Source organism: Esox lucius, chromosome 3 (genome assembly GCF_011004845.1).
Source record: "Esox lucius isolate fEsoLuc1 chromosome 3, fEsoLuc1.pri, whole genome shotgun sequence".
Classification (NCBI taxonomy): domain Eukaryota; kingdom Metazoa; phylum Chordata; class Actinopteri; order Esociformes; family Esocidae; genus Esox; species Esox lucius.
The window spans coordinates 10,692,712-10,718,205 of record NC_047571.1 but is presented as its reverse complement, the minus strand read 5'-3'; the positions used below and the strand labels follow the sequence as shown (position 1 = coordinate 10,718,205).

The 25,494-nt window shown below is 40.2% G+C and overlaps 1 protein-coding gene across 2 annotated transcripts; it reads right to left on the bottom strand.

Annotated features, from left to right (window-relative positions):
- Positions 1 to 8,401: 8,401 nt before the first annotated feature.
- cop1 (COP1 E3 ubiquitin ligase) lies at positions 8,402 to 24,616 on the bottom strand. 2 transcript variants are annotated; one of them, XM_010867063.4, is made up of 20 exons: positions 23,930 to 24,616; positions 23,603 to 23,662; positions 23,310 to 23,407; positions 23,094 to 23,158; positions 22,131 to 22,250; positions 21,971 to 22,039; positions 21,806 to 21,865; positions 21,482 to 21,573; positions 20,824 to 20,881; positions 20,520 to 20,634; positions 17,777 to 17,912; positions 16,995 to 17,138; positions 16,633 to 16,741; positions 16,197 to 16,278; positions 15,964 to 16,080; positions 15,740 to 15,857; positions 15,419 to 15,543; positions 12,122 to 12,282; positions 11,293 to 11,337; positions 8,402 to 9,357 (listed from the first exon to the last, which is right to left on the bottom strand). In XM_010867063.4, the coding sequence occupies exons 1-20, from the start codon at positions 24,268 to 24,270 to the stop codon at positions 9,340 to 9,342; spliced, it is 2,133 nt and encodes a 710-aa protein (XP_010865365.1). In that variant the 5' UTR covers positions 24,271 to 24,616; the 3' UTR covers positions 8,402 to 9,339. The 2 variants fall into 2 exon arrangements, with proteins under 2 accessions (XP_010865365.1, XP_010865366.1); XM_010867064.4 differs by having other exon boundaries at positions 20,824 to 20,878.
- Between the last annotated feature and the right edge of the window lie 878 nt (positions 24,617 to 25,494).

Genomic DNA, 25,494 nt, shown 5'->3' with positions numbered 1-25,494 from the left:
TCCTGAGTATCCTGTTTTTGTTATCTTCTGCGCACCGTGTTTTTCCCCCCGTTCGTTTCCAGCCCCTTGTTCCGAGACCCGTCCTGTACCTCCCTCCCAACCACCTTTCTGCCTTCCCGTTATCGACCTTCGCCTGGACTGACTCCCCGCTCTGTTGACCGAACCCTGCCTGACCTTCTGACCATTCTTGCCTCCCGGACCTATGTAATTCTTACGTATCTCCACTGTCATCTCAGACTACTACGATAAACATCATCATTGTCCTTTTACCCTGGTGTCTGTATCTGCTTCTGGATCTTACATCTGTCCTGAGTCCCGGGAGTCGTGACATTGGAAAGGGTTTCTAAACCATTGCTTTCTACTTCAATATGATTGGGCTACATCTCTACATTACAGGCTAAAGGTCTGTCAGACATTCAGTCATTCCAATGAATCCAATAACCCTCGATCTTCCAGAAAATTATCTGAACATAACCCAAAATCGAAGGATGCGTTAACCTTTTCTGTTATTTGTTTTATTCATGTTTCTAATTGCTTCAAAACATTGGTGAAAAATAAATTGACATTGTTGTATATAAAAATCAAGATATCCGCAACTTTTCGTGCATACATACAGCAGTCTGATGTTTTGCTCCACAACCACCAACATTGTAAAAACGTTGCAGAAACCCCAGGCACAGGAATGCACGTTTGCAATCGTGAACCCACACACAAATACGTTTTGCCCGCGCGAACGTAACATGATTATTAAGGCCACCAGCAATTGATTTTCAAATCGCAAATTATAGAAATAAACTATTATTATACACCTGCACTCTTAGTTTAAAGTCAATGTCGTCAGCAGCCAATGATAACCAATGGATGCAATATTCTGAGATGCAAAGCAAGCAGAATCATGGCCTACCTGTAAGAATGGAGTTGAGGAGGTTGTGTCAAATGCATATCATCATCCTTCGGTAGAGTGCTTCCCAACACACCTTTTCTCCTTAAATATCGTGATTTATTCCATATAATATTTTATCTTGAAGACAGCCCATGTTACAGCTATACAACAAATAGTTGCCTAATCTTCAAAAACATTTCCTGTCTGAGTTTTTCAGTGCAGCTCTGCTCGGCTGTGTTGTTCGGTGCATTTGACAAATAAACCTTGAAACTTGAACTATATAATATATAACAATTCAACTAATATATAACACGATCGAGGTAGGCCTATCACGAGAAAGATGCATCGAGTAGATAACTAAATCACCTTTAAATGAGTCGGCTAATAGATAAACACTGTTTTTAGCAATTAAACTAGAGCTTCATCAGTCACGAAACTGATTATACCCGTCCACGTTTTCGCGCATGATATTCACCCACTCAATTGTTATTTTTGCTCAAATTATTTTTAAAACATTAAATAAAAAAAATGTAAAAGCATGCAGCCTGTCATAAATATTTCGCGCAATTAAAAAATAAATAAATCTGTAATCCGATATTGGACTTTCTAGACAATATTTCTGTTGGTAACGTAACGGGTTACAGTTACAGTTTTTTTGAAATCGGTTTGATGTAATCTGTATATATACAGTGGGTAGAAGAAGTATTTGATACACTGCCAATTTTGCAGGTTTTCCTACTTACAAAGCATGTAGAGGTCTGTATTTTCTATCATAGGTACTCTTCAACTGTGAGAGACGGAATCTAAAAGAAAACCCAGAAAATCACATTGAATGATTTTTAAAATGAATTTGCATCTTATTGCATGACATTGCAAGGCCCCTCTGCTCAAGCCAGCGCATGTCCAGGCCTGTCTGAAGTTTGCCGATGACCATCTGGATGATCCAGAGAAGGAAGGGGAGAAGGTCATGTGGTCTAATGAGACATAGAGCTTTTTGGTCTAAACTCCACTCGCCGTGTTTGGAGGAAGGAGAAGGATGAGTACAACCCCAAGAACACCATCCCAACCGTGAAGCATGGAGGTGGAAACATCATTCTTTGGGGGTGCTTTTCAGCAAAGGGGACAGGATGACTGCACCGTATTGAGGGGAGGATGGATGGGGAAATGTATCGCGAGATCTTGGCCAACAACCTCCTTCCCTCAGTAAGAGCATTGAAGATGGATGCAAAACCGGCAAAATCGGCAGTGTATCAAATACTTGTTCTCCCCACTGTGTGTGTATATATCCTAGAACATTCCAAGAATATTTATTCACTAGAAACCAAACACAAACCAGAAGGGAATGTCACTTAGTTCAATTCCCATTTTTATAACTTAATTTTATTATGTTAATATATTTTTCTCCGAAAATTGAATCTACCTAAGCAAAAAAAAATAACATACACAAAGAAAATGTTTTTATTCATATAAACAATACTTTCCCAGAATGAAAAAGGTTCTGTAAAATATTTTTTCTAAGTACAAAATGAGAACATTTAGGGAACGTTACATGAACCTTCTGTGCTAGGTGGGAAAGCTCTTCAGCAGGGCTATTCAATTCCAGTGCTCGAGGGCCAAAACATTTCTGGCTTAATCCTCTACCATTAATATGGGACTGATTCAGACCTGAGATGCCAGGTGAGGGCAATCAACTAGCAAGTAGAACCAAAAACCAGAAGTGTTTCGGCCCTCCAGGACCGGATTTGAATAGCCCTGCTGTACAGGCTTCACTGGTACTCATTAGACAACATTATGCTCATCATGTCTTGGCAGGATCCAACGTTGACAGGACATCTCAGAAGGATCAGACAGCCTTGGGAGACATTAAGTCTTATGAATCTGAGGTGAATTTGGCCACGCAAACGCATCTTTCTTGGGTTAAATGGTAAAAAAGCTACATTACTGTTGCTCGAGCTAAAAGCTACAGTCTGAGATTAATTCTACTGTTGATTCGATGTGTACATGCCTCATGAACATAGCACCTGTTACGTTCAAATATAAAATAGTTAAGATTAATTTAGACTGTCAGTTTTGCATCTGGAACTCTGTCTACACATTTGACATGGGTTACATTTCCCTCCTGGCTGATGTTTTGCTGAAAAACAAATTCTATAATGTAGCTTGTCATTTCAACTTCTCGTACTGACTCTGTAATACTTCTATGACTTCATATTCTGTAATGCTGGGCTGTGTCCTTCACTTTTATGGCAAACAGTAAATAAAGATCAGTCTTTGTCATGCCTCATCTTAGCAGAATCAGACAGTGACATGTGTCCCAGTGGGGTCAGACAGCCAGGGGAAACAAATCTGTCATGAGGCTGAGGTGAATTTTGCAATGTAATATGAATAAAGCTTTTGCTTTTAATCAGTTTCTAATAACATGTCACTTTTACATATATAAATATATTTGCAAAAATGCATTGAAAATAAAGGAATGACATTATTGAGCACAAATCTATGCAAAACACTGAGAACACAGAGAAAACTATAACCCACAAGTGCTGGTCCCCTAGCCCCACATTATCCCAGCCATATCCTAGATGAACAGGAAGTTTTATGATGCCCAGTAGACCATCAAGATCTCAAAGTGAGCATGACTTTACTTCTGCTTTACCAGAAGATGAGCTAGCGGTAAAGTGTTTCTCCAGTGTTTCTAATTCCCTTTGGCATGGTCCATGTATATAAAAAGAAAACAAGTAAAGAACAGATCCAGCCATTGGTTCACTATTGACATAACTGATGCTATTAAAAATCATGTGGCGTGTTGCTCTCTGGCAGACTTTAAAGCAATTGAGAAATATGTGTATATGTATGAACATACCATCTGAATGTTAATCCAACCAAATTCAAGGAAACTGTAAAAATCCTATAGAACAGTGCCCCCACCTCACTGCCACAACAGAGATCTGTACTCTGAACCTACTGTATTACTGATAAAAATGCAATTGTTGTTACCTTTAAACGCCACTTCATTTCAGCAGGCATTCTGTTTGAGAAAACATTAATGCCAATCCCAAATGAAAGTGGAATAAGTTATAATCACGCAAGAAGATTGATGTCTATTCACTGAAAAATGATGCTTTCTCGCTATCACAACAGTAAAACCACAGGGGTTGATAAAGCTGCCCCAGGTCTGTTGGGTAGTGCTGCACATCAGTAGCATATTTTAAATCTAACACTCATTTCTGGAGTGATTTCTAAAGTATGAGTAACCACTACAAAGTGATGGGGATAACAGTGATCTTGATAATTATCATTCTACATCTAAATGGTCTAGTCATTGTTAATAATAAGTAGCATTTTCTATCTGACAGCTTTTCAGCAAATACGAATCTGGCCTTTGTAGCTTTCTGTTCTATTACTGGTGTGAACGCAATTGTCTTTGGTACACTTCAGTTGGCTGGGACTCCCTAACTTCCAGAAGGGTTGGACGTTTGTTAATGTTTGTATATAAGGCTATATTGCATAAAATGATACAAACAGAAACATTCTATCTCACTTTAAAAATAAATAGGAAAATAATTATATCATGCTCTCGAGACTAGCTAGTCCTTGAGATATCGCTGGCTTCAGAGTTCGGTAAATATGCTTTTGACTACTATGACTCCAACTGATGGAATGTCTTGCAGAGTAACTTTAAGCTAAAACTTTCTGGTACCCACAAGGCAGTTCAAATGTTTGATAAATTACCTTTAAATTGTTAATTGATTTGACAAAAAAAAAAGAATAATGTGCATTGAGACCACATATGTCTATGTTGTTTATACTGACGTAAGATGAGGTTCAACTGTAGAAGAGACCGAGTTCTCAGTCTGATATCTCTGTGTAGTGCCTGGACGGTGTAATGCAGCTTCTATTTTGTTATCATTCCAATTGGGCTATCCAAACACGTTTTGTACCCTTTACCAAAACTATACATTTCTATTACTTTATCTCTAACTTCAGTAGAATGTTTCTTGAATTTCCTTCAGTTTTATAGCCTGGCCAATGATTCTTTAACAGTGGATGTTTTACCAGGGGTTAAATTGGACAGGAACCTGCTCAAAAGGTCAAAATGTGACCTATGAAATTTTAGATACAACTGGAAAGTAGAAAGTAGGGACCCCCCACTTTCCAGATCACAATTGAACAACTGCTTTTCATCCAGAAAATGAGACAGCAACATTAAAAGTTCTGTGGTGGAGGCCAATGTTATGGTGTGTCCTCATTCCTCAGTCAACTGGGAGCTTCCAACGCAGACATTTTATGTATTTATCACAAATTGTTCCTAACATAAAACTAATGTCACTTTACATAAATAGATTTAGAGAAACATTTTAATATACCATTTGTAGTAATATGAAAGAAATGCTCAGTGGTTTTGCATAATTTAGCAAGTTACTAACCCAGATTTCTTCCATACCAATTTTTTGTGATACCCAATTGATAAGTATGGTCTTAACTCAGTTAGTATTCCAGCGCAGTTGCAGTCGAAAAGATTGAAATAAGAATCATCTAAAGGATGTCTCACCAAGCCTTTCATTTACTTGTTTTAAATAGCTAAATTAATATATATTAATTTAATATATAAATGTAAGGGAACACTTAAATCACACATCAGGTCTTGCTAAAAAAAAAAACAAGCATATTAAAGATCAAAAACTTGATTGTAAATTGTGTAATTCTTTGAGAATAAAATGACGCAACAACGGTCAATGGAAACCAAAATCACCAAACGATTGAGGGTAGAATTCAAACTCACACCGAAAATTGAAATCACAGCCTGTTCCAACTTTGAATGTGACTCAGCAGTGGGTATGAGGTTCTCAATTGAATTCAGGTCTGGGGAACGTGAGGGCCAGTCAATGGCATCAGTGCCTTCATCATCCAGGAACTGCCTACACATTCTGGACACATGAGGCCGGGCATTGTCCTGCACCAGGAGGAACCCAGGGCCCACTGCACCAGGGTATGTTCTGATGGTGGGTCTGAGAATTTTATCCTGGTACCTAACAGCCAGGGTACCGTTGGCTAGCATGTGGACCCTCCAAGGATATGCCTCCCCAGACCATCAATGACCCACTGCCAAACCGGCCGTGCTGGATGATAACGTTCACCCCGGTGCCTCCAGACTCGTTCACATCTGTCACGTGCTCAGTGTGAACCTGCTCTCATCTGGGGAAGAGAACGGGGCGCCAGCCAATTCTCATGTTCTCTGGTGAATGCCAGTCAAGCTGCACGGTCCTGGTTTTTGAGCACAGGTCCCACTAGAGGCCGCTGGGCCCTCATGCTACCACTCATGAAGTCTGGCAGTTTAGTCATGTTGAGATCATGATTTTGGGGTGTCCCATACCCCCTCATTCTTACAAAAGCCTAATTAAGGGGTCGTTTCACTTTGTATACCTTGATTGTTTTCATCATGTACTGTCCATTGGTTATATTGAAAGACCAATTTCTTTATCATGATCAAAGTGATTTCCTATCCTGTTAATTAATTATCCTTATCAACAGTAAGAAATGAATGTGATCTAACCTAGCCTACATTGACTGAAATGATCAAGGGTGTAATCTGAGTATACTGTAATTGATATTTTGTTACCAGTACATTTTCTCCTGGACATCAAGAGATACTTGAGAAGTAAGACAAAGAGTTTAGTTTTGGGTGAAACTAAATTAATAAATGTAAATGTGAGTGCCGATTTCTTTGTTTCATTGGAGAATTAGAGCATTAGAATTTGGCACCAGTCCTCCTGTGATATCACACCTTTTGTAACAATGAATCAGCCTTTTTATGTTTGAATAACTGCTATTTGTTTGAAGACTTTTGACTGTAAATCGTACTACTGAGAGTAATTTATTGAGTTTCACCAGTCAGAAACATGCACACCAGTAGCCCACTGGAGGTCATTTTGTAGGGCTCTGGTAGTGCTCCTCCTGTTCCTCCTTGCACAAAGGAGCAAATACTGGTCCTGCTGCTGGGTTGATGCCGTTCTACAGCCCTGTCCAGCTCTCCTCATGTAACGGCCCGTCTCCTGGTATCTCCTCGTTGCTCTTAAGACTGTACTGGGAGACTCGGCAAACCTTGCGACGGCACATATTGGTGTGTCATCCCGGAGGAGCTGGAGTGACTGTGTAACCTGAATGTCTGATGTCACTTTCATTTGCACCAAAACAGGTGACATTGATTCACAATTGCTTATGCTTCTTAAATGGACAGATTGATATCCCTGAAGTTCAATTGACTTGGTGTTATACAGTGATGATTAAATGTTTTTATGAGCAGTCTAGTTTGCTTACATGTTTGTTTCCTGCCTGTGAATTTGGTGGCAAATCAGTTCTTCCAGCTAAGCTAGCAAACAATGTAAGCTAGTGCATTTTGATTTCAATTAACCACCATATATTTTCATTGTTTTCCCCAAACCCATGAGGACAGCAATGTACGGCAAGCTGGCAAAGATGAATGAATCTGTCATTCTGGGAACACCTCCACATTTGAGTTAAGGCTGTTATAATTTATTGTCAACTTAATCTTGTACAAGACAGTGAAGGGCTACACAAGTCAAACTTCTTGGACAGCAAGGGACTTTGATGTTTTTCTTTTCAAGCACAGAGATTATTTTAGTAATTTAAAGTGCTATTGATGATAAATTAAGTATTATTATCCCGAACCTGAGATCTAGACAACAGCAAGTGACACCCAGTACTTCCTTCGCAAAATAAACAGTTTGGGATAAACTGCAAGCAAACACATTGCAGTGGGCAGAAATGTGGCAACATACTAGAAAAATGGATGAACTACCCTTGTAATCAAATAAAACACAATCATCAACAGCCAGGTTCCGCACACTTTGAATACATTGTATGGAGGAAGACAGAAATATATACACACGTCTAGAGACAGCGACTGTGGTGCCCCGTGGAGTGATTGACACCAGGGCCCTATTTCCCCTTCCTCAGCTTGACTGTAATGATGCTCCCAGGCTGTGATTCCGTGGGAGAAGCTGTAAGCTCACCCACAGAGTGGTGCTGATACATGAAGGGCTCCCAAGGAGCATATTCGGGCACATGGTCCGCTGTAAAGGGTTTAAGTAAGAGCAGGCTGTTACCATGGTACTGCATGGAAGGAACATTTTGTCAGAGGAGCTGTGCCGGTTGCAGTGGAAAACTTGGAAGAAAAACAAATATAAAAACAGATTACTAAATTTATACTAATGAAAGGAGCCACTCACTCAGTTAATAATTTATTTAAGTCACAGGTCATGGAAATTGAGGGGTACATCTAAACATACAAATAATGAAGTAGCCTGAAACTAAAAATGAGAGAATCTTCTGAATATTTCAGATATTGGTATTTCTGCTTATAGAAAATAATACTTCCAGGATCTTACAATCCTGTAACTAATTCATGGTAAACTAGGACTTGCCCTTAGCCTACTCTACTATATTCCAGTCTTACACTGTTCCATTTTAAACCAAGAATAACTCAATGCAAAGACAAAGTTCTCTGCAAATAATTTATTCAGGTATACAAATACAAAACATCTTTCTTGGTCTTTTATCAGAAAATAGGTACATCTTGGCTGTCTAGCTAATTCACTTGATTTAATGTGTTGATCTGTGCTGGTTGCAACATGCGCCATGAAAATACAAATGGAAAGTATTATCAAATACATCTTCAGTCACATTTTGCCATAAGACTAATATGGTATAGCATGACGAGTGTAATGTCGCAATTTCAGAGGTCCTTCTTTAGCGTCTCAAACATTGTCAACGCTTGACAACAGTCTTAATGCTGCTAAGCCATAACATTGAAAACATGACTGCAGAATAATAAGTCCAGTTAAAAGGTTGCCATTCTTTGAATCATCACATAGGCTAAACATCAGAGGAAACCGAAGGATTTCGAAAAGGATGACAGACATTGGGAACAAAAATCATTCATACAATGATGAGTCATTTTGCATTTTATTTTTGTTTTGACTTGTGCTTTGGCCTTTAAAATGCATCTTAGCTTCTTGCTGGATGTACCTCTACAGGAAATAAAATGTTACATGTTTAAAAAAAAAAAAAACTAAATTTAACCTCAAATCATATTAAGAGATGTTCTATTAGTCAAAGACTTCATTCAAAAAGAGGCTTTTAAAAGATTCATCTTCCACTGTTGTGCAGAAAGGCCCACAATCTTGCACCCAATTACAGACATCAACAATATAATAGTGTATGATGTGCTCAAAGTCTGTTCCAAAGTATTCTTCCTTATCAAAACCAATAGGACTTTTTGTTCATTCTCTCAATCTGGTCAGCATGCCTGACCCAGAATGGCAGAGTATCCATTCAACCAAGCCACTATTATGCTCCAATCCCTAGACTTAAGACTCGCCATGGAGGAAATGGAGCTGTAGTTTACAGAGGCTTTGATGAGGAGATCTAGTAGACGTTCAAACCAACTCAAGTACCTATAGGCAGAAAGAAGAAACCATGTCATCTCTGATAAACCACTAGGTCGGCAATGTCAATACATGTATTTTTTAACACAGCTGATCATATTAACATTACATATCTATATTTAAGTGTATTTTTCTATTGTAAAATATTGTAATAAATCTTCCTTGACTATTGTTTTTCGATAGCTTTCTTTAATAATTTAAATCACTGTCTGTTTTAATTAGGGCAAAATCTGTTTCCATTCTTGTTGTCAAATAAACCAATTATTTATTTGAGGGCCATTTCATATAAAAGGAGATTTCTGATGGATGATCATGTGATTGTTGTTTCCCTTAAAGTTAAATGAAACAAAGAAAAACACATTGCCCTTTCTAACAATCTTATAATTTAAGCATGCCAGATTGCTATTCTGCTGTTGTCTTTCACACAAATTCAATTCATTTGTTGACAGTGTCATATTCATATGAAAGTAACACTAGCAAATTGCTCTAATGACAAATTCTATGAAATAGATTGAACGAACACCTTGAATACATCATAATGTCCCTAGACCTTGCGCCAATCATCCTTCCATTTATGTCACTCATTCAGAAATATACTTAAAATGTAGGGTTCACAGTCAGTTGAACAGATGCATTTTCCCATTTACAATCAGTCTCAAAATTCCCTCAAGATGCACAATAGGTTCTCCTGTCGTTACCCATCACAGCAGCACCACAGGTTTAGCCTACAAACAGCAACCACCAAACCAATGGACCACACTAAAGTGTGGATTAAATTCACTTTATGGCAGTAATGTCCAATAGTTAAGGGATCAACAGTCAATCATTTTCTGACAACATTGCGGCCTATAAGAAAGCAGTGCTATCATTCTCAACATTTTGTAAACTCATCAAAGAAAGAAGTGCGTTCTCTCTCTCCTAACGGAGTTTGTCTGATCCAATGGAATGTCATGGTGCTTTTTTTAAAACACTGATCCAGACTAGAAAAGTAACAGTTCCTTAAAGAACATGTTACTTTAGTACCCTACTAGCAACCCCTGGAATTTACCAACATCAGAAAGGCTTGAAACAGCACTTAGTATACTAAGCAGGGAGCAGATTAAGGACATTCCCCGTAAAAAAAAGAAAAATCTCCATCGGGTTGCCCTCATCACACCCAATGCCTATATTGGGTCTCAAACGCTTCTTCACCGGCTCACAAAAAAACTATTAGGGGAAGTCACCATTTCTAGTCTTCAAAGGTAAACTGATTTAGTGTAACACAAAGGAGTGGGGATTTGTTATAGCAGCTGTAAATAAGTCAGCTATGTTTTGAAAGCCACTGGCTGAGTCATGCAGTGCTAATGTAAAGGACTTAGCTCGCAACCTGATTTGTTACTGAACATTCAGAAAGTAGCGGGCAGAAAATGTATTTCAACTGGAGTCAGAGACATACAATTCGGTTTAGTTTAAATGTAAATATTTGAAGATGATTTTGCCAGGAATAGGCTGGCTCATGAAGATGACATCAATCAGATTTCATACTTTTAAAATGTTTCCATCATGACAATAGTAAGACTTCTAACAGATAAGTTTACCATATTAACCCCTCAAATGTAAAACACAAATGTGAAGCATACATTTGCCCTGAGGCTTTTGATGTGTATACAAATACAAATCCACATACAACACGGTTGTTACTTGTCACTTACTTGGCCTTTTTTTCCTTCCCCAGAGTCTGATTAACTTGTGGATATAATTAACATCTTTGTATGCAGTTTGAAGGAAATTGCCAAGTAGCGCTAGCACAATTGCTAACAAGTTTATAAAATAACTAGACGTCTATTGCAATAGATACCAAAGACATGAAAATAGTATTCACAGGTTCATCTGACTCTTGGGAAGTAGACAAACACCCTGATTGCCAACATCTACTATACCTTTCAAAACTATCAAAAAACAAACCTTAATTGTTCCTTGACTGTTTGCAGCAATCAGCACATTGGACTCCTAAGACAGGACACAGACAAACCAATAAACTTAAATTAGTTGATTGATGACTGACACCAACATTTTCCCATTTCTTAATCATGCTTTTACTAACACTGTTGGGTCAACGAGTAGTCTGTCCATGAATCTATCAATAATATTCGAGCAATATTAACTGGTTAGTAACTTCCTGCAAAACTAGTAGAAAACAGAGCAATGCTGGTAAGGGATATTCAGTACAAAGGAAAAGACAATCTTGCTACCACTCTCTACAATCAAGGTTCATGAACAGAGGAGAAAACTGAAGAGGAAATTCAGCAACACTGGTAGAACACGCAAAGGTCGATAAGAAAATGTTCTATATTGTTCAAACCAATTGGTTTTGGCCTGTAGCCTGGCATTGCGGCTTAGAGGGATTTCACTGTATGACTGTCACCAAGTATAGCCTCAAGGGGAATTTCAACCATGTCTTTTTCAATTTACCAGTCATATGGTGTTTGTGACCATTATCTTAGACCAAACACTTCCTGTTTTGAGACATTCTTGAGAGGCAGTCACTTGTCCTTATGTGAGGCAGAGTAATAACATGCTCTACTAGACAGTGGTGTCATTCTGCCTGGAGGAATACACTAGCTTTATATACACTCTATACTGGGCGCATTATTAAGTTCACAAGACCGGCACTTGTTGTCAGAAAATATTTCGTTTGCGGCCGATTCAAGAGACTTAACCAGTAACGCAGACCAATGGAGGATCTCGGACAAACGAGTGTCCACTGATCCGACGAGACACACAATTCTCTCACCCCATCAGGCATAGCTCTCCAGCATACAGCGCTGACAAACTCGTTGGTGTCGTCCTCCTTCTTGTCTTTATCCAGCACGCTCTTCACAGTGTCAAACTTGAATGTCAGCAGTGTCTTAGACAGCCCCTTGTAGTAGAGATAAAGGGAGTTGTTCTCGCTTCCTGCAGAGGGATGAATGACATGATTGTCAGGGACTGAACTCGGAAATCTGGCTGTTCATCACATCTTTTGCTACCCATCATATCAAAGTGCATGGAAGATCAAAGAAACAAAACATTTGAAAGCACCCAAAATGTATTGTTTAACAACCGCGTAAACACCTCTGTGATTGAACAATCAATGTACGCTGCTTTCAGATTTGCAGGTTTGTTGCGGTGTTGTTTCCGAAAATACACAGGAATGCTTGCAGGATGCACGTTTTATACAGACATTGTGGTAGAGGGAAAATCTGAGAGGAAAGTACGTAGCCCAGTGTTTGGGGCTCAACATGGCTAACCTTCAATGGCTTGCTGAAAGCCCGTATATTTAACTGGATTATCTAGTCAGCTAGTCTTTCGCCAGTGCATAAACTTTGAATGTTAAGTTCAGATGCGTGCTTCTATTAATGCATTAAATGTTATATTTGGAAGCAAAGACATGGAACAATCAAGTAGCGCTGGTAAACAGCCTGTCCATACAGTTAATAACAATGACCCTGTCCCACTAATGTACGTCGACTGTGTGATTGGTTAAACCCAGTGAGCATCCTGCGTCAGTGCTTTGAAGTCATGGTACATAAAGCGTAGTATGTAAACAGCTGCTGGATCAAAGCTGCATTCATATCAAGCAGGAGCTGATAGCAATCCGATTCACTTCACTAGGGCTGCAACTAACAACTATTTTGATAATTGACTGATCTGTCAATTACTACTTTGATTAATCGGATGGGAAAAAAATACATAAACCTCAGAAGCATAAATTCCAGAGCAAGTGTTTTATTTAAAATAAAAGTTGAGTTTTTCCTCATCCTTTTAAAATACCTTAATTAAATTATAAAACTAAAAGGTACAGTACAGGCCAAAAGTTTGGACACCTTCTCATTCAATGCGTTTCCTTTATTTTCATGACTATTTACATTGTAGATTCTCACTGAAAGCATCAAAACTATGAATGAACACGTGGAATTATGTACTTAACTGAAAACATATCTTATATTCTAGTTTCTTCAAAGTAGCCACCCTTTGCTCTGATTACTGCTTTGCACACTCTTGGCATTCTCTTCAAGAGGTAGTCACCTGAAATGGTTTTCCAACAGTCTTGAAGGAGTTCCCAGAGATGCTTAGCACTTGTTGGCCCTTTTGCCTTCACTCTGCGGTCCAGCTCATCCCAAACCATCTCGATTGGGTTCAGGTCCGGTGACTGTGGAGGCCAGGTCATCTGGCGCAGCACTCCATCACTCTCCGTCTTGGTCAAATAGCCCTTACACAGCCTGGAGGTGTGTTTGGGGTCATTGTCCCGTTTAAAAATAAATGATGGTCCAACTAAACGCAAACCGGTTGGGATGGCATGTTGCTGCAGGATGCTGTGGTAGCCATGCTGGTTCAGTATGCCTTCAATTTTGAATAAATCCCCAAGTGTCACCAGCAAAGCACCCCCACACCATCACACCTCTTCCATGCTTCACGGTGGGAACCAGGCATGCAGAATCCATCCGTTCACCTTTTCTGCATCGCACAAAGACACGGCGGTTGGAACCAAAGATCTCAAATTTGGACTCATCAGACCAAAGCACAGATTTCCACTGGTCTAATGTCCATTCCTTGTGTTTCTTGGCCCAAACAAATCTCTTCTGCTTGTTGCCTCTCCTTAGCAGTAGTTTCCTAGCAGCTACTTGACCATGAAGGCCTGATTCGCACAGTCTCCTCATAACAGTTGTCCTAGAGATGTGTCCGCTGCTAGAACTCTGTGTGGCATTCAGTCGGTCTCAAATCTGAGCTGCTGTTAACCTGCGATTTCTGAGACTGGTGACTCGGATTAACTTATCCTCAGCAGCAGAGGTGACTCTTGGTCTTCCTTTCTTGGGGCAGTCCTCATATGAGCCAGTTCCGTTGTAGCGCTACAGCGCTGAGAATAAGTTCATCTGAGTCACCAGCCTCACTTGGGGACACATTCAAAGTTTTCACAATTTTCCAGACTGACTGACCTTCATTTGTTAAAGTAATGATGGCCACTCATTTCTCTTTACTTAGCTGATTGGTTCTTGCCATAATATGAATTCTAACAGTTGTCCAATAGGGCTGTCGGCTGTGTATCAAACTGACTTCTGCACAACACAACTGATGGTCCCAAACCCATTAATAAGTGAAAAAATTCCACTAACCCTGACAAGGCACACCTGTGAAGTGAAAACAATTTCAGGTGACTACCTCATGAAGCTCTTTGAGAGAACACCAAGGGTTTGCAGCGCTATCAAAAAAGCAAAGGGTGGCTACTTTGAGGAAAATTTAAGATGGTTTCAGTTATTTCACACTTTTTTGTTAAGTACATAATTCCACGTGTTCATTCATAGTTTTGATGCCTTCAGTGAGAATCTACAATGTAAATAGTCAAGAAAATAAAGAAAACGCATTGAATGAGAAGGTGTTCAAACTTTTGGCCTGTACTGTATATTACCATGTTCAAGACTGTTGTAAAATCTTGCCAGGATATCATGAAGATGGTTAAAAGGTTTATACTGATAATGGAAAATGTCATGCATTTCAATGCCTTAACAATTCTGTTGTCGAGAACTAGAGAACTCACCAAATGTTACACTAATGGGTTAATTAAATAACATTAAATGCTTAGTTAGCCGGAGCTGCTCAACTACACACAAACTCAATGTGCTCAAGGAGATCGCCGGTTTGTTGGTGAAAAACTTGTTAAATGTTAAATGTCATGCATTCAAGATGAACTATTACTTTACAAGCCTCTGCCTTCCTTAAATTTTCTTTTTTTTTTGCTGCATCTTGTGTAGACAACTCAGCAATAATGCCATTCACCAACAATTTTGATCAACATCATTGTTATTTTTATCGATTAGCTATTGCAGCCCTACACTTCACGTACCTTTTAAAAGACTGCATTGTAATTCACAACACAGTCAAATTGAATGCTTTTCTGTGAATAGGATAATACAGTCCCCCAAAAGGCATCATTTCTAAAGCCATGTATGAATGTCCACACGTCGGAGCCCATCTTGGTAAAAGCATTTTCACATCCACTAAGGGACTTTCTCAGAATCACATAGCATGCAGCTGTCAATGCGGTCCCACTTACCACATGCCACATAGTCTCCATTAGAGGCCAGGCCAACAAAGTTCTTTTCATTGATGTGGCCCTTGAATGAGCGCAAGCAGTGGGGCTTGTTGACATTCCACAGCTTTAGCTGGCTGTCTGTTGAACTGTGTGGTACAGAAGAGCAACGATGACAGCAGAACACTCACTTCCACTATGAAATGTTGTCTTCTATATTTATGTTCAGCCAACTAATAGGAAACTGCTGGGAATTTATTTATTTTTTTACTTTGGGAGGTGTACAATACAATTAAAACGTACAACCGTGACATTCATTGAGGCGGTTTCCCTGAGGTGACTTACGCGGATACAATTTCTTCTCCGTTGACAAACTTTGCATATGACACAGCTTTCCTGTGGCCTTTGAACACCATGATGGGCTGTTTAGTGTTGCGAAGGTCGTAGTAGTGGACACAGTGGTCTGGAAGAAACCACAGACAGGATTCAGGAAGTGCAATGCACTCATTTATCACCAAAGAAAGCATTTCATAGAGGATTGGAAGAAGCAGCAACACAGATCTACCTACCTGCACAACCAAAAGCTAGGTGATACCTAGATGTTGGACTGAACTTGACACAGCACACATTCGCTTTGGCCTCGATACTGGCCACAGAATTGTCAAGGTTGGTAGACCATAATTTCACTGAAAGAAAGAAAAGCCAGAAGAAACCCTAGATTAGTAACAGCAGCATGTTCCCTTTAAACCCAGCAGGGACCTGGTTCATTTGGACGTAGAAAAACAAACAAACACTGTTTTACCTTTCGCATCATCAGAACCAGAGGCTAGAAGCTTAGGATCCATGAGGTTGAAATCAACACTCCAACATCTTTTCTCATGCTCCTGGAGAAACATCACAGGTGTGAAATAAATAGAACCGAGGTTCATAATGGAATAGATATCCACAGAGCAGTGCCAATTCCACCACAGCTAAAATATCACACACGCCTGGTAATCCTGGAGCACATCATTTTCAAGAGTGCAACATGAAATATGTATTTCATATTTGTAAAGTGGCTGTTTCCATTTAGAAATGGATAGTGTCCAAAGGAAAATCTATCCACAAATGTGAACGCCTTTTGGGAATAGCAGGAGGCATTTGCAGCAACAATATGCACAGCTGTGGTTTGTTTGATCCATTGTATTCGAGCAGTGATATTTGAGGACCATGGTGCAATGAGAGTGCCAGGTGCATACCTGATAGACCTTTGACCTTTGGCCAGTGAAGCCATCCCACAGGATGACTGTTCCCTCATAGTCGCTGCTGGCCAAAAGATTCTTGTGGTAGCTGCTCCAGCTGATACAGCTGAAATACAAAATGCATTGGGAATGTAAGATACCTGTTCCCCAGTTTCTATGAGGATTATGGTATGGAATATTGTAAACAAGGAAAACAGAAATAAAAAGATATTAATGTCTCAAAAATATAAACCAGCCTTTAAAGACAAACTCAGATACTGGAGGATAAATAAGTGTAAGAACACTGCAAAGTAGATATTCTGATATATTCTGATATTCTGAATATAATTAAAGGGCAATTCTCAGAGTTTAGAAATCACCTGATTTTGGAGTTACATGTCATTTCATTGACAGGATAATGAATGTCCACAGCATCCTGGATCACTGTTCCGTACTCAAACACCTTGATTTTCTTGGTGACGCCAGCAATGGCGAAGTAATCACAGTCACGGTCAAATTCTATACTGCAGAGACAATACAGAGTAAAATATGAAGCTCAACTGCAATTTAAGAGTAATAAAAATAGGAAGGAACAATCAAGTTTACGTAAACAAGAAAGGTCTTAAATGAGCCGTATTCCCTATAAAGTGCACTACTTTTAACCAGCGGTATGGTGTCACAAATAGTCAATATACCACAAAACCTACAGGTGCCTTAGCCCTATTATAAACCGGTTTCCAACACAATTAAAACTAAAAATAAATATTGAGTCATTCTTGAGGCATACAGATTCAGAAAACAGGGCATTGAGAAAATTGGATTTGAACCAACCAGTTTATAATCCCAGGTGAACAACACAGTGTCTCTCATCAGGTTAAATTAGTAACCTTTTCAAAGATAGAAGCAGAAACAGACACCAATGAAAGACAGTGATACAAGAGCACCATCTGCTGATTAAAATGGATACTACCCATTTGGATGCTCTAAATCAAGTACTAAGCTGGTAGATCCAAGGATAATTTTCCCATACCTAGAATAAACCTAGTCTTGGATAAAAAGAAAGCTCAATGGAAAACCTATAGTAAAAAGCGGATTGTTAGGTCTGGGAAAGCATGCATATGATCCTAGCTACGTTATAATAATGGATTTGGCCTGATCTTACCTAGAGACAATACTGGAACCATTGTAGAGATCGCTAGCATACGACAGCGTCGCCAAAGGCCGCACAGAGTTGTAGCGTGTAAACTTCGAGAGGCACTCCATGAAATCATCCAGTTGATTTAAATTCCGGCTATCATCTAAAAAAGATAAATGATATGACAAACAATGCAAATTATTTATTTATTTTTGACAGACAGTAAGCTGGGCAGGCCAAGAAGAGTGAATGTCAGTGTCCCAGCGAGCGATCGAGCGAGTCCCAGCGAGCGATCGAGCGAGTCCCAGCGAGCGATCGAGCGAGTCCCAGCGAGCGATCGAGCGAGTCCCAGCGAGCGATCGAGCGAGTCCCAGCGAGCGATCGAGCGAGTCCCAGCGAGCGATCGAGCGAGTCCCAGTGAGCGAGTGAGTGTCAGTTAGTCCGAACCTTGTTAAATAGCGTAGTGGTTAGAAAAGGGGCCTTGTGAACTATAGGTCCCGAGTTCGTATCTCCTCACAGGCGAAGCAATGTATGCATTATGAATTATTCTTTGCTAGCTAAAACCGACAGTATCTGCATTATAGTAAGCCTGAAATAAAACAGTTTACGGTTATATTGCGACATCCGTGCATGCGTTTTGGGTCAGGATAGACAAACATTTGCTGGCTTAACATACAGTAGTTACGTTATATTAAGCCTTAACTGAAACTGTATACGGTAATATTGCGACCGTTTCTGGCACGGAAAAGTTAATCTTCAGTCCTGCTAGCAATTGCTAAATTCTTATGATTATTCCTAAGAAGTTAGTAGATACTAGTAAGCCTATGACTAGCTAATAAGCTGTTAAAACGGCCAGTTGCAAAAGCAATACAGTTCACAGACACTATTTGCGGTGGACATAAACTTAATAAGAAACGTTAGTCGGTTTAACACAATCCTCAATGGAATCTAGTGACTGGTGAAATGTTTAATACCACGGTGTAGTGGTTAAAGACAGTGCCTCATGTGGAAGACTTAAGCTAGAATCTATTGAGAGCAACAACATTAATTATTTCTGGTAGATTCCACGATTCTCTCGTCTTTTCACTTGATGAAAAAGTTAGTTATCGTCGCCTTTATTGATAGTTAGTGTAAATGTCATTCACGAATGAAATAAAGTATGCTGTTTTGCCATGAAAGAAAAAAATACGTACTTATTCCATGAAATAGCTCTGGCAGACTTGCTAGTAACTGCTCAATTCCTATGACTATTCCAGTAAGTTAGTAGATACCGGTAAAGCTTGTTACTGGCTAATACGCTGTAAAAACAGCCAGTGGCAAAGGCATACATAGACGCTATTTGTGGTCAGAGCATGTAAGCGGAGTTGAGCGGGAGCATGCGGGGAGCGGAAGGATTTTGGACAGAGCGCAGAGCGGCATTTTTAAAAGGACAGAGCGAGCGCCCTATTTCCCGCTCCGGTCAAACGCAAGTCTAAGCATGCTCAGTCGGGCCTGACCCAGAATCCATCTGTGTCTTGCAAAGTCCTCAACACACAGTACAACAGACAGTAGACATAATGGAGTTCAAAAAGTACTTTAAAAAAGAAAATGACAAGTAATACAGGTGTAGTATTAAAATAAAACAAACTAACAATGATAATATGGTACAAGAAAACGAATGTGGAGACAGTTTTTGTAAGTGAAGATTCATTTTGGAATCTGAAAAGACATCTCTCGAAAACACGAAAGTGTGCTACGTGAACACGCTGGGAAGACAGCAAAAGGTTAGCAAATTTAATACTTAACTTGTAACAAAGTTAAAATGAAATATAGTGTAATATTCAAACAAATTTGTTTTGTCATTCAAGTAGGCCTAATGGTTCGTTTTATTTGATTTGTGTCGTCCGTGAATTTGTATTTAATAGAGCGAGAGGAGGAGCAACAGAAACAAAAGAAAACGGTTGAGGAATTCAAAAGTTTCTTCACTGTACGCAAAGGCCCAACAATAACAAAGGAGAGAAAAAGAGCTGGATGTAGCTTTTTTTAAAAGGGTTGTGGTCTGAGCTAAAAGTGATTTGAGTGGAGCGCGAAGCAAATGCGTTGAGCGCTGAGCGCTAATGAGCGGAGTGGCCTGATGTGGCTTTGAGCGGGGAGCGGAGGGGTGAACAATTCCGTGAGCGATGAGCTGAGATTCTCACCGCTCCACACCGCTCATGGGCTCTGTTTGTGGTGGAGGTAAACTTAGTAAGAAACGTTAGTCAGTTTAACTGTATCATTCATTCACGAATGGCCAATTAACTGTTAAAACGGCCAGTGGTAAAAGAGGACTTGTTCAGGATATACAAAAGCCTCTTGTCTATACTGAAACCCGTCAACTGTACAGCACCGTGGTGTAGTGGTTAATGACACAACCTTTCACATTGGTGTCCCGGGTTTGAATCTCGAGAGGGCCGCACTTTCTTTGCCGGCCGAACTAGGCTTACTTGGTTTCTTGTTTTACCATAACTATAAAGTGGGTATTGTTTTAGACTCATCAATGTCATGTCAGTTCTGTGAATGACAGCCAGAGAGCAGTAACCTCAATCCTAAAATATGTTCTGCAAGATGCAGCTCAGTCGACTCAATGTTAAACCTGGAGGGCTGATGTTATTGCCATTTGCGGGCAATGCCGTCGCTGTCTTTATTGGACTACAAAAATATAAAAACTTTATTGGACTACAAAAATGTTGTTCCAGAGACGCATTTGAAATGGGTCAGGCACATCAATATTCTACTTCACCCTAAAGAATACCTGTTATTCGGGTCATCCTGTTAGAGAAGTAGCATTGCTCCAGATCGTCAAAGTGTGCAGTAAGCCTCTTTCTCCGTGAAGCCAGAGTACTGTTGTACCACGTTTGCCTCTTTCCCTGTCGGAAAAAATGTAACATTTAAATTCACCTACATGAGACAACATTTCTGTAATTTAGCAGCCAGTCTAATACACAGCGACGTCTAGTTGGATATAAATACTGAAGTGGGAGGAAAGTGTTTCATGGTAACACTGTGCTAATTGGCATGCGGCCTGGGGCTCTCAAACGACAGCAGGTCAGACTCACCTGGGAGGTTCCACCAAAGCCGGGAGGGTGACTCACATACTCTGTTGAATCTAAACTGCTGCAAAACACAAATCCTGTTACCAAATCCTAAGTGTCCGACTCATTTGAAAAACATAACTACGCCATCTTTAAGACACAAAATTGATATTTCATGAAAAAAAAAAATCCCCCTCAATTTTACAACCTTTTCCCTCCCAATCCCACTATACGCCCTTGTGCCACCGCTACAACAGTCCCTACGGAGTCGGGAGAGTCGTAGATCGCCAAAGGCCTCCTCCGAAACTTGTCCAATCTGCCGGTCTGCTTCTTTACACCCTCTCCCTTAACCAGGAAGTCAATGTGAGCCAACGCGTCAGAGAACAAGCTTGCTCAGATTGCCTTATATCTATGGCCAAGTCAGAACCACCCGCTCCGCCAGAGACGTTGCTAGAACACGGTGGCACAAGAATATCCCATATGGCGATTACCTCCCCCATCACGCCACCCCTATATGCACCGCCACACCGGAACATTCCAATCGGCAGTGGCATGACCGGGGCTCGAACCCACGACCATAGCGACGCAGTAACACTTGCGAGGCAAATGCATACACTGTGCAACGCAGGAGGCGTCATTTTTACTTTGATCCATTCACAAGATAAAAAGTGCAAAACTTTACCTGGGTGCAGGTGAGGGAGCCTCAAAATTGGGTACAGTGCTGTCCAAGTTGCGATCCAAGTCACTCACTGGTGAGTACAGTCCACTAATTTCCTAGGAAATGTTAAATGCATTTAGTTTTGAAGATCTACTCGACAGACATTTACCTGCATTTCTGCACATGAAAACTTAAGAGGACTAAGTTTCATGTGGAGTTTGAAAGGACAACATTTATGGTTAGCCCTTTACATTCCAGGACAAGGCTTAAACGGTGAACCAGACCTCAGACTTCCAATCTATTTCAGGAAAACACAGACTAAGTGAATAGTTATGAACATTATTTTACCTCAACACGCTTGATATCCTCCTCCAAAAAGTTTAGCTCCTTTTGCAGCTGCTCCAGTTGCTGAATGAGAAAACACAATGTCAAATGGATATTTCCTTATACAGACAAATACTGTAAATAATAATGAAACATATCACGATGAGATCTAAAACCGAGGTTGCACACCTCTCGTTTATTTCTTTTGGCTTCTTTCAGGAATTCCATTAAGATCTGACGCTGTGCTGCCTGGGATTCCTATAGGAATCACCACAACGAGTGAACGGTCAATCAAGGTCTAAGAGAAAAGTCCATATTCACATCCATGAACTTGCTGAGAAAAACATACCGCTTCCAGTTGTTTCTTTTTCTGTACGAGGAGCTCCAGCATCAAGTTGACATTAGCAAGATCTAGGTTCTCTTGGTCTGTGCCTAGGACGTCTTGGAACACCTGCCATCTTGACCCATTCTAAACAGAAGAAGAATGGCCCATAATGTTGATGCCTGCATTATATTCTCATGTTCAGGGCTCCAGTGCGACAATTACCCTCGCAAGATTTCCGCACGCAAACCTTATAATATAAAGCATTTGCTCATGTTGTAGGGCTTATTTCGGCCCCAATCTCCAGCCTAAGATAGCCTACTGTTTCATACTACCCTGTGCAACTGAAATGACCCGCGCACTGTGGAAACAAAGCTCTCACCTGATGTCGTTGCTCGCTGTAGAGTCACACCGTCCCAGCTGTAGTAATGACATGCAATCTAGCTCACAAAATGTAGCTACGAAAATGCAGTATTCACATGTTCCGGGGGGCTAAATCTCAAACAAATCTGACACATATCAGGCAATGCCGGCTCCCAGCTACTATCTAATCAAAACATGATGGAAATGATCCCACTATTGGCGTAAAAGCTTAACCTAACACCAAGAGCTAAAATGCTTTCACAAACCACACATTTTTGCATCACCTCTAAACAATGCTAACAGAACTTAAGTACTTTAAGACCTCTGAAAGACAAAATAAGACAATTTAAGACTAAGGCCTTTTATTTAGATAAAATATATTTAGACTTAAGGACCTGCAAACACCCTGACTTTGTTGCAGTCAATAACTGTAGGGTTTAATGGTCAGCACTAGAGACAATTCAAACTCTACTGCCTCAATTTGAATTGTGCTTCCAATCTGGGCACGCCTCGATTTTCCAGGTCCTAGTAAAAAAAATGCCTGTAAAGACCTCTGACGCCAAATATCCAGTTCTGGTTTCTAGTGCAAGTGTGCGTGTTTATGTCCTGATTCAATGGAGCACTCACCGGATGGTCCATCTTCAGACGTTTTTCATCTGATCTCTGTTTTTGTTTAAGAATAAGTTCATTCACTGTAACAAATGAAAACAACTATTATTGTTGATCAGGACCAAAACAAAAGTTCTGCATTAAATAGAAGAATAGGGTGGCCTTAGGGGCAAATTCTGTAAAAGCAGTAACCTAACCATCTATGAATTTGCTTATTAAGCGAGTCAAACCTACCAAGAAAGTTTGGATAGAGTTGATCCACGTTGTCAATGATGTAGTTACATTTTGGACATCGATTGCTGTCCTCCAAACTCTGGCGAATGCACTTGTAGCTGAACCCAGAAATAAAAAGGGCTATGTAAGTAAGTTAAAGAAAAACAGCGTAGAGATGACGTGTAGCATTGTCAGAAGATGAAAAACGACAATAGGAATGGTACTAAAAGCTAATAGGAATGGTACTTAAAGCTAATAAGAATGGTACTAAAAGCTGTCTTTAAAAGACACATACAGTAGCTCAGTTTGCTTACCAGAAACTGTGTCCACACTTTGTCATGTGCGCCTCCTCAATCATTTCAAAACAAATTGGACTGGAAAAACAAATGCAATATCTGATTAATTATAAAACTAATCAAACTGACAGCATACAGATAAACATGATCATTGTCTTGTTCCATGTAATCCATTTAAACGATAGCCTGGCAACCACACACTGTAAACAAAAATGCACGCCGTTGTGTTAACCACAGTAGATTCTTAGCTACAGGTATCCAGCAACACCCTAGTTAACAAGCTAGCTAACTAAATAAGTTAGCTAGCCAAGTACAGTAGCAAACAACCACTGCAGGAAAACCTACCACACAAAGTCGTTGCTTTTATCTTCGTAGGAATTCAAGAGACCGTTGTAGAGGGGTGCGTGGTGGAGAGGACGTTTTCTGCTGCTGCCAGAGGAGGATGAATTGGGTCTAATTAATGGTGTTAAGCTTCTTGGAGTCTGGACAGCCACTACTGCAGGTACAAGCAATCCCTCGCCAGCTGTTGCAAGACTACGGGAGGGCACAACATTTGAAGAATGGTTCACATTCGCACTGCCGCCTACGCTGGTGTCACCGTTAGCATTGTTAGTGCCACCAGTACTGCTGCTACTTGTCCCAGGCCCTGCTCCGCCGCCAGTTTGCTGTTGACGGTTGCTTGACATAATTCAAGCCCGTTGCTTTACTATTCCAAGGCCAAAAGCTTGTTGTAGTTCACCGCATCCGGGCTGAGCTATTTGGCTAGCTAGCGTAGTTATCTTGCTAGCTAGTTAATGCTAGCCTGCTAGCTAATGCGCTAGCTAAAATAAAGCCACAATTTACGAATACATACAAGCTTGGCTTGCTTTTTTAGGTGGAATTGTATGACTTTGCCAACAATTAGATCATAACAAAGTCGCAAGAATCATGCAATCTCCAACGCAAAGTATCTAGCTATGTCAAGGTTTTGAGGAATTAAAACCAATCTCTCGAATCTCCTCGGTTACCCAGATTCCTTCTTCTTCTTCTTCCTCTGTGATATTTATATGATGGTTGGCAACTACCGTTTAAGATGCATTATCGCCACCAACTGGACTGGAGGGCCAGAGAAATGGAAGGTCTAAATCCTCCCCATTATTCTAGTCTCCCTAACGAAACGAAATACATAATTAAGACTATATCACATCAATATTTACTCAATAGCTTGCTTAAACGTTGTCCTTCAACACTAGTATTCCTTAATTCCAAAAGAAATATCCCTTAGCCATCCCTTAGCTCTGGCTCTGAAATAAAGTGTTTCACTGTCTCCATCTCCTCCTGGCAGTAATGACACCTCCCAGTCTGATGCTTTACTATCAATTTCAAGGTACTATTAAGCCTTGTGTGTCCCAATCTCATCCATGTAATTACATTTTCTTCCTGTCTCACCCTGAGGGCCTTCCTGCCCTCACCTTTCCTTGGATGTTGTACATGTATCCTCCAATCTTACCACTCTTGTTATTTGCTCTTCAGCACTGATCATATCCTCTCCTTTGCTTCTGCTTTACTTATTGTCAATTCTAATTTTAATTCGGGAACACTAGGCTGTACCTGTTCTTCTTGTCTCAGGTCCTTTAGATCCCTCTGTCAATATATTGAAGAAAGCAAGAAGTGTGTTCTTAAATGTTTTCTTAACATTACGTACTGAATCTACACCCTCCTCTCCAGTTTTTATTCTCTAAAGCCACCCATATCTGCTATGGACTAGGAAATAACCATGGTGGGATAACAGGAAGTACCAGGGATGTGCTAAACTGTTTCTCAAACAGTCCCATCTCTAATGCCAATCCATTTCCCATATACCCAAAACTAGATGATATATTTTGGTCATGCTCCCAGCACTCCAGGCAGGAGGACATTAGAATGTGTAT

Excerpts from the sequence above, each read along its gene's own strand:
- cop1 (XM_010867063.4), bottom strand. The coding sequence starts at position 24,270 with ATGTCAAGCAACCGTCAACAGCAAACTGGCGGCGGAGCAGGGCCTGGG. Across the intron at positions 23,663-23,929 it reads AAAAGCAACGACTTTGTGTG|TCCAATTTGTTTTGAAATGA; the intron begins GTAGGTTTTCCT and ends TTGTTTTTCCAG. Across the intron at positions 17,913-20,519 it reads CAGGATGACCCGAATAACAG|ATGATAGCCGGAATTTAAAT; the intron begins GTATTCTTTAGG and ends TATCTTTTTTAG.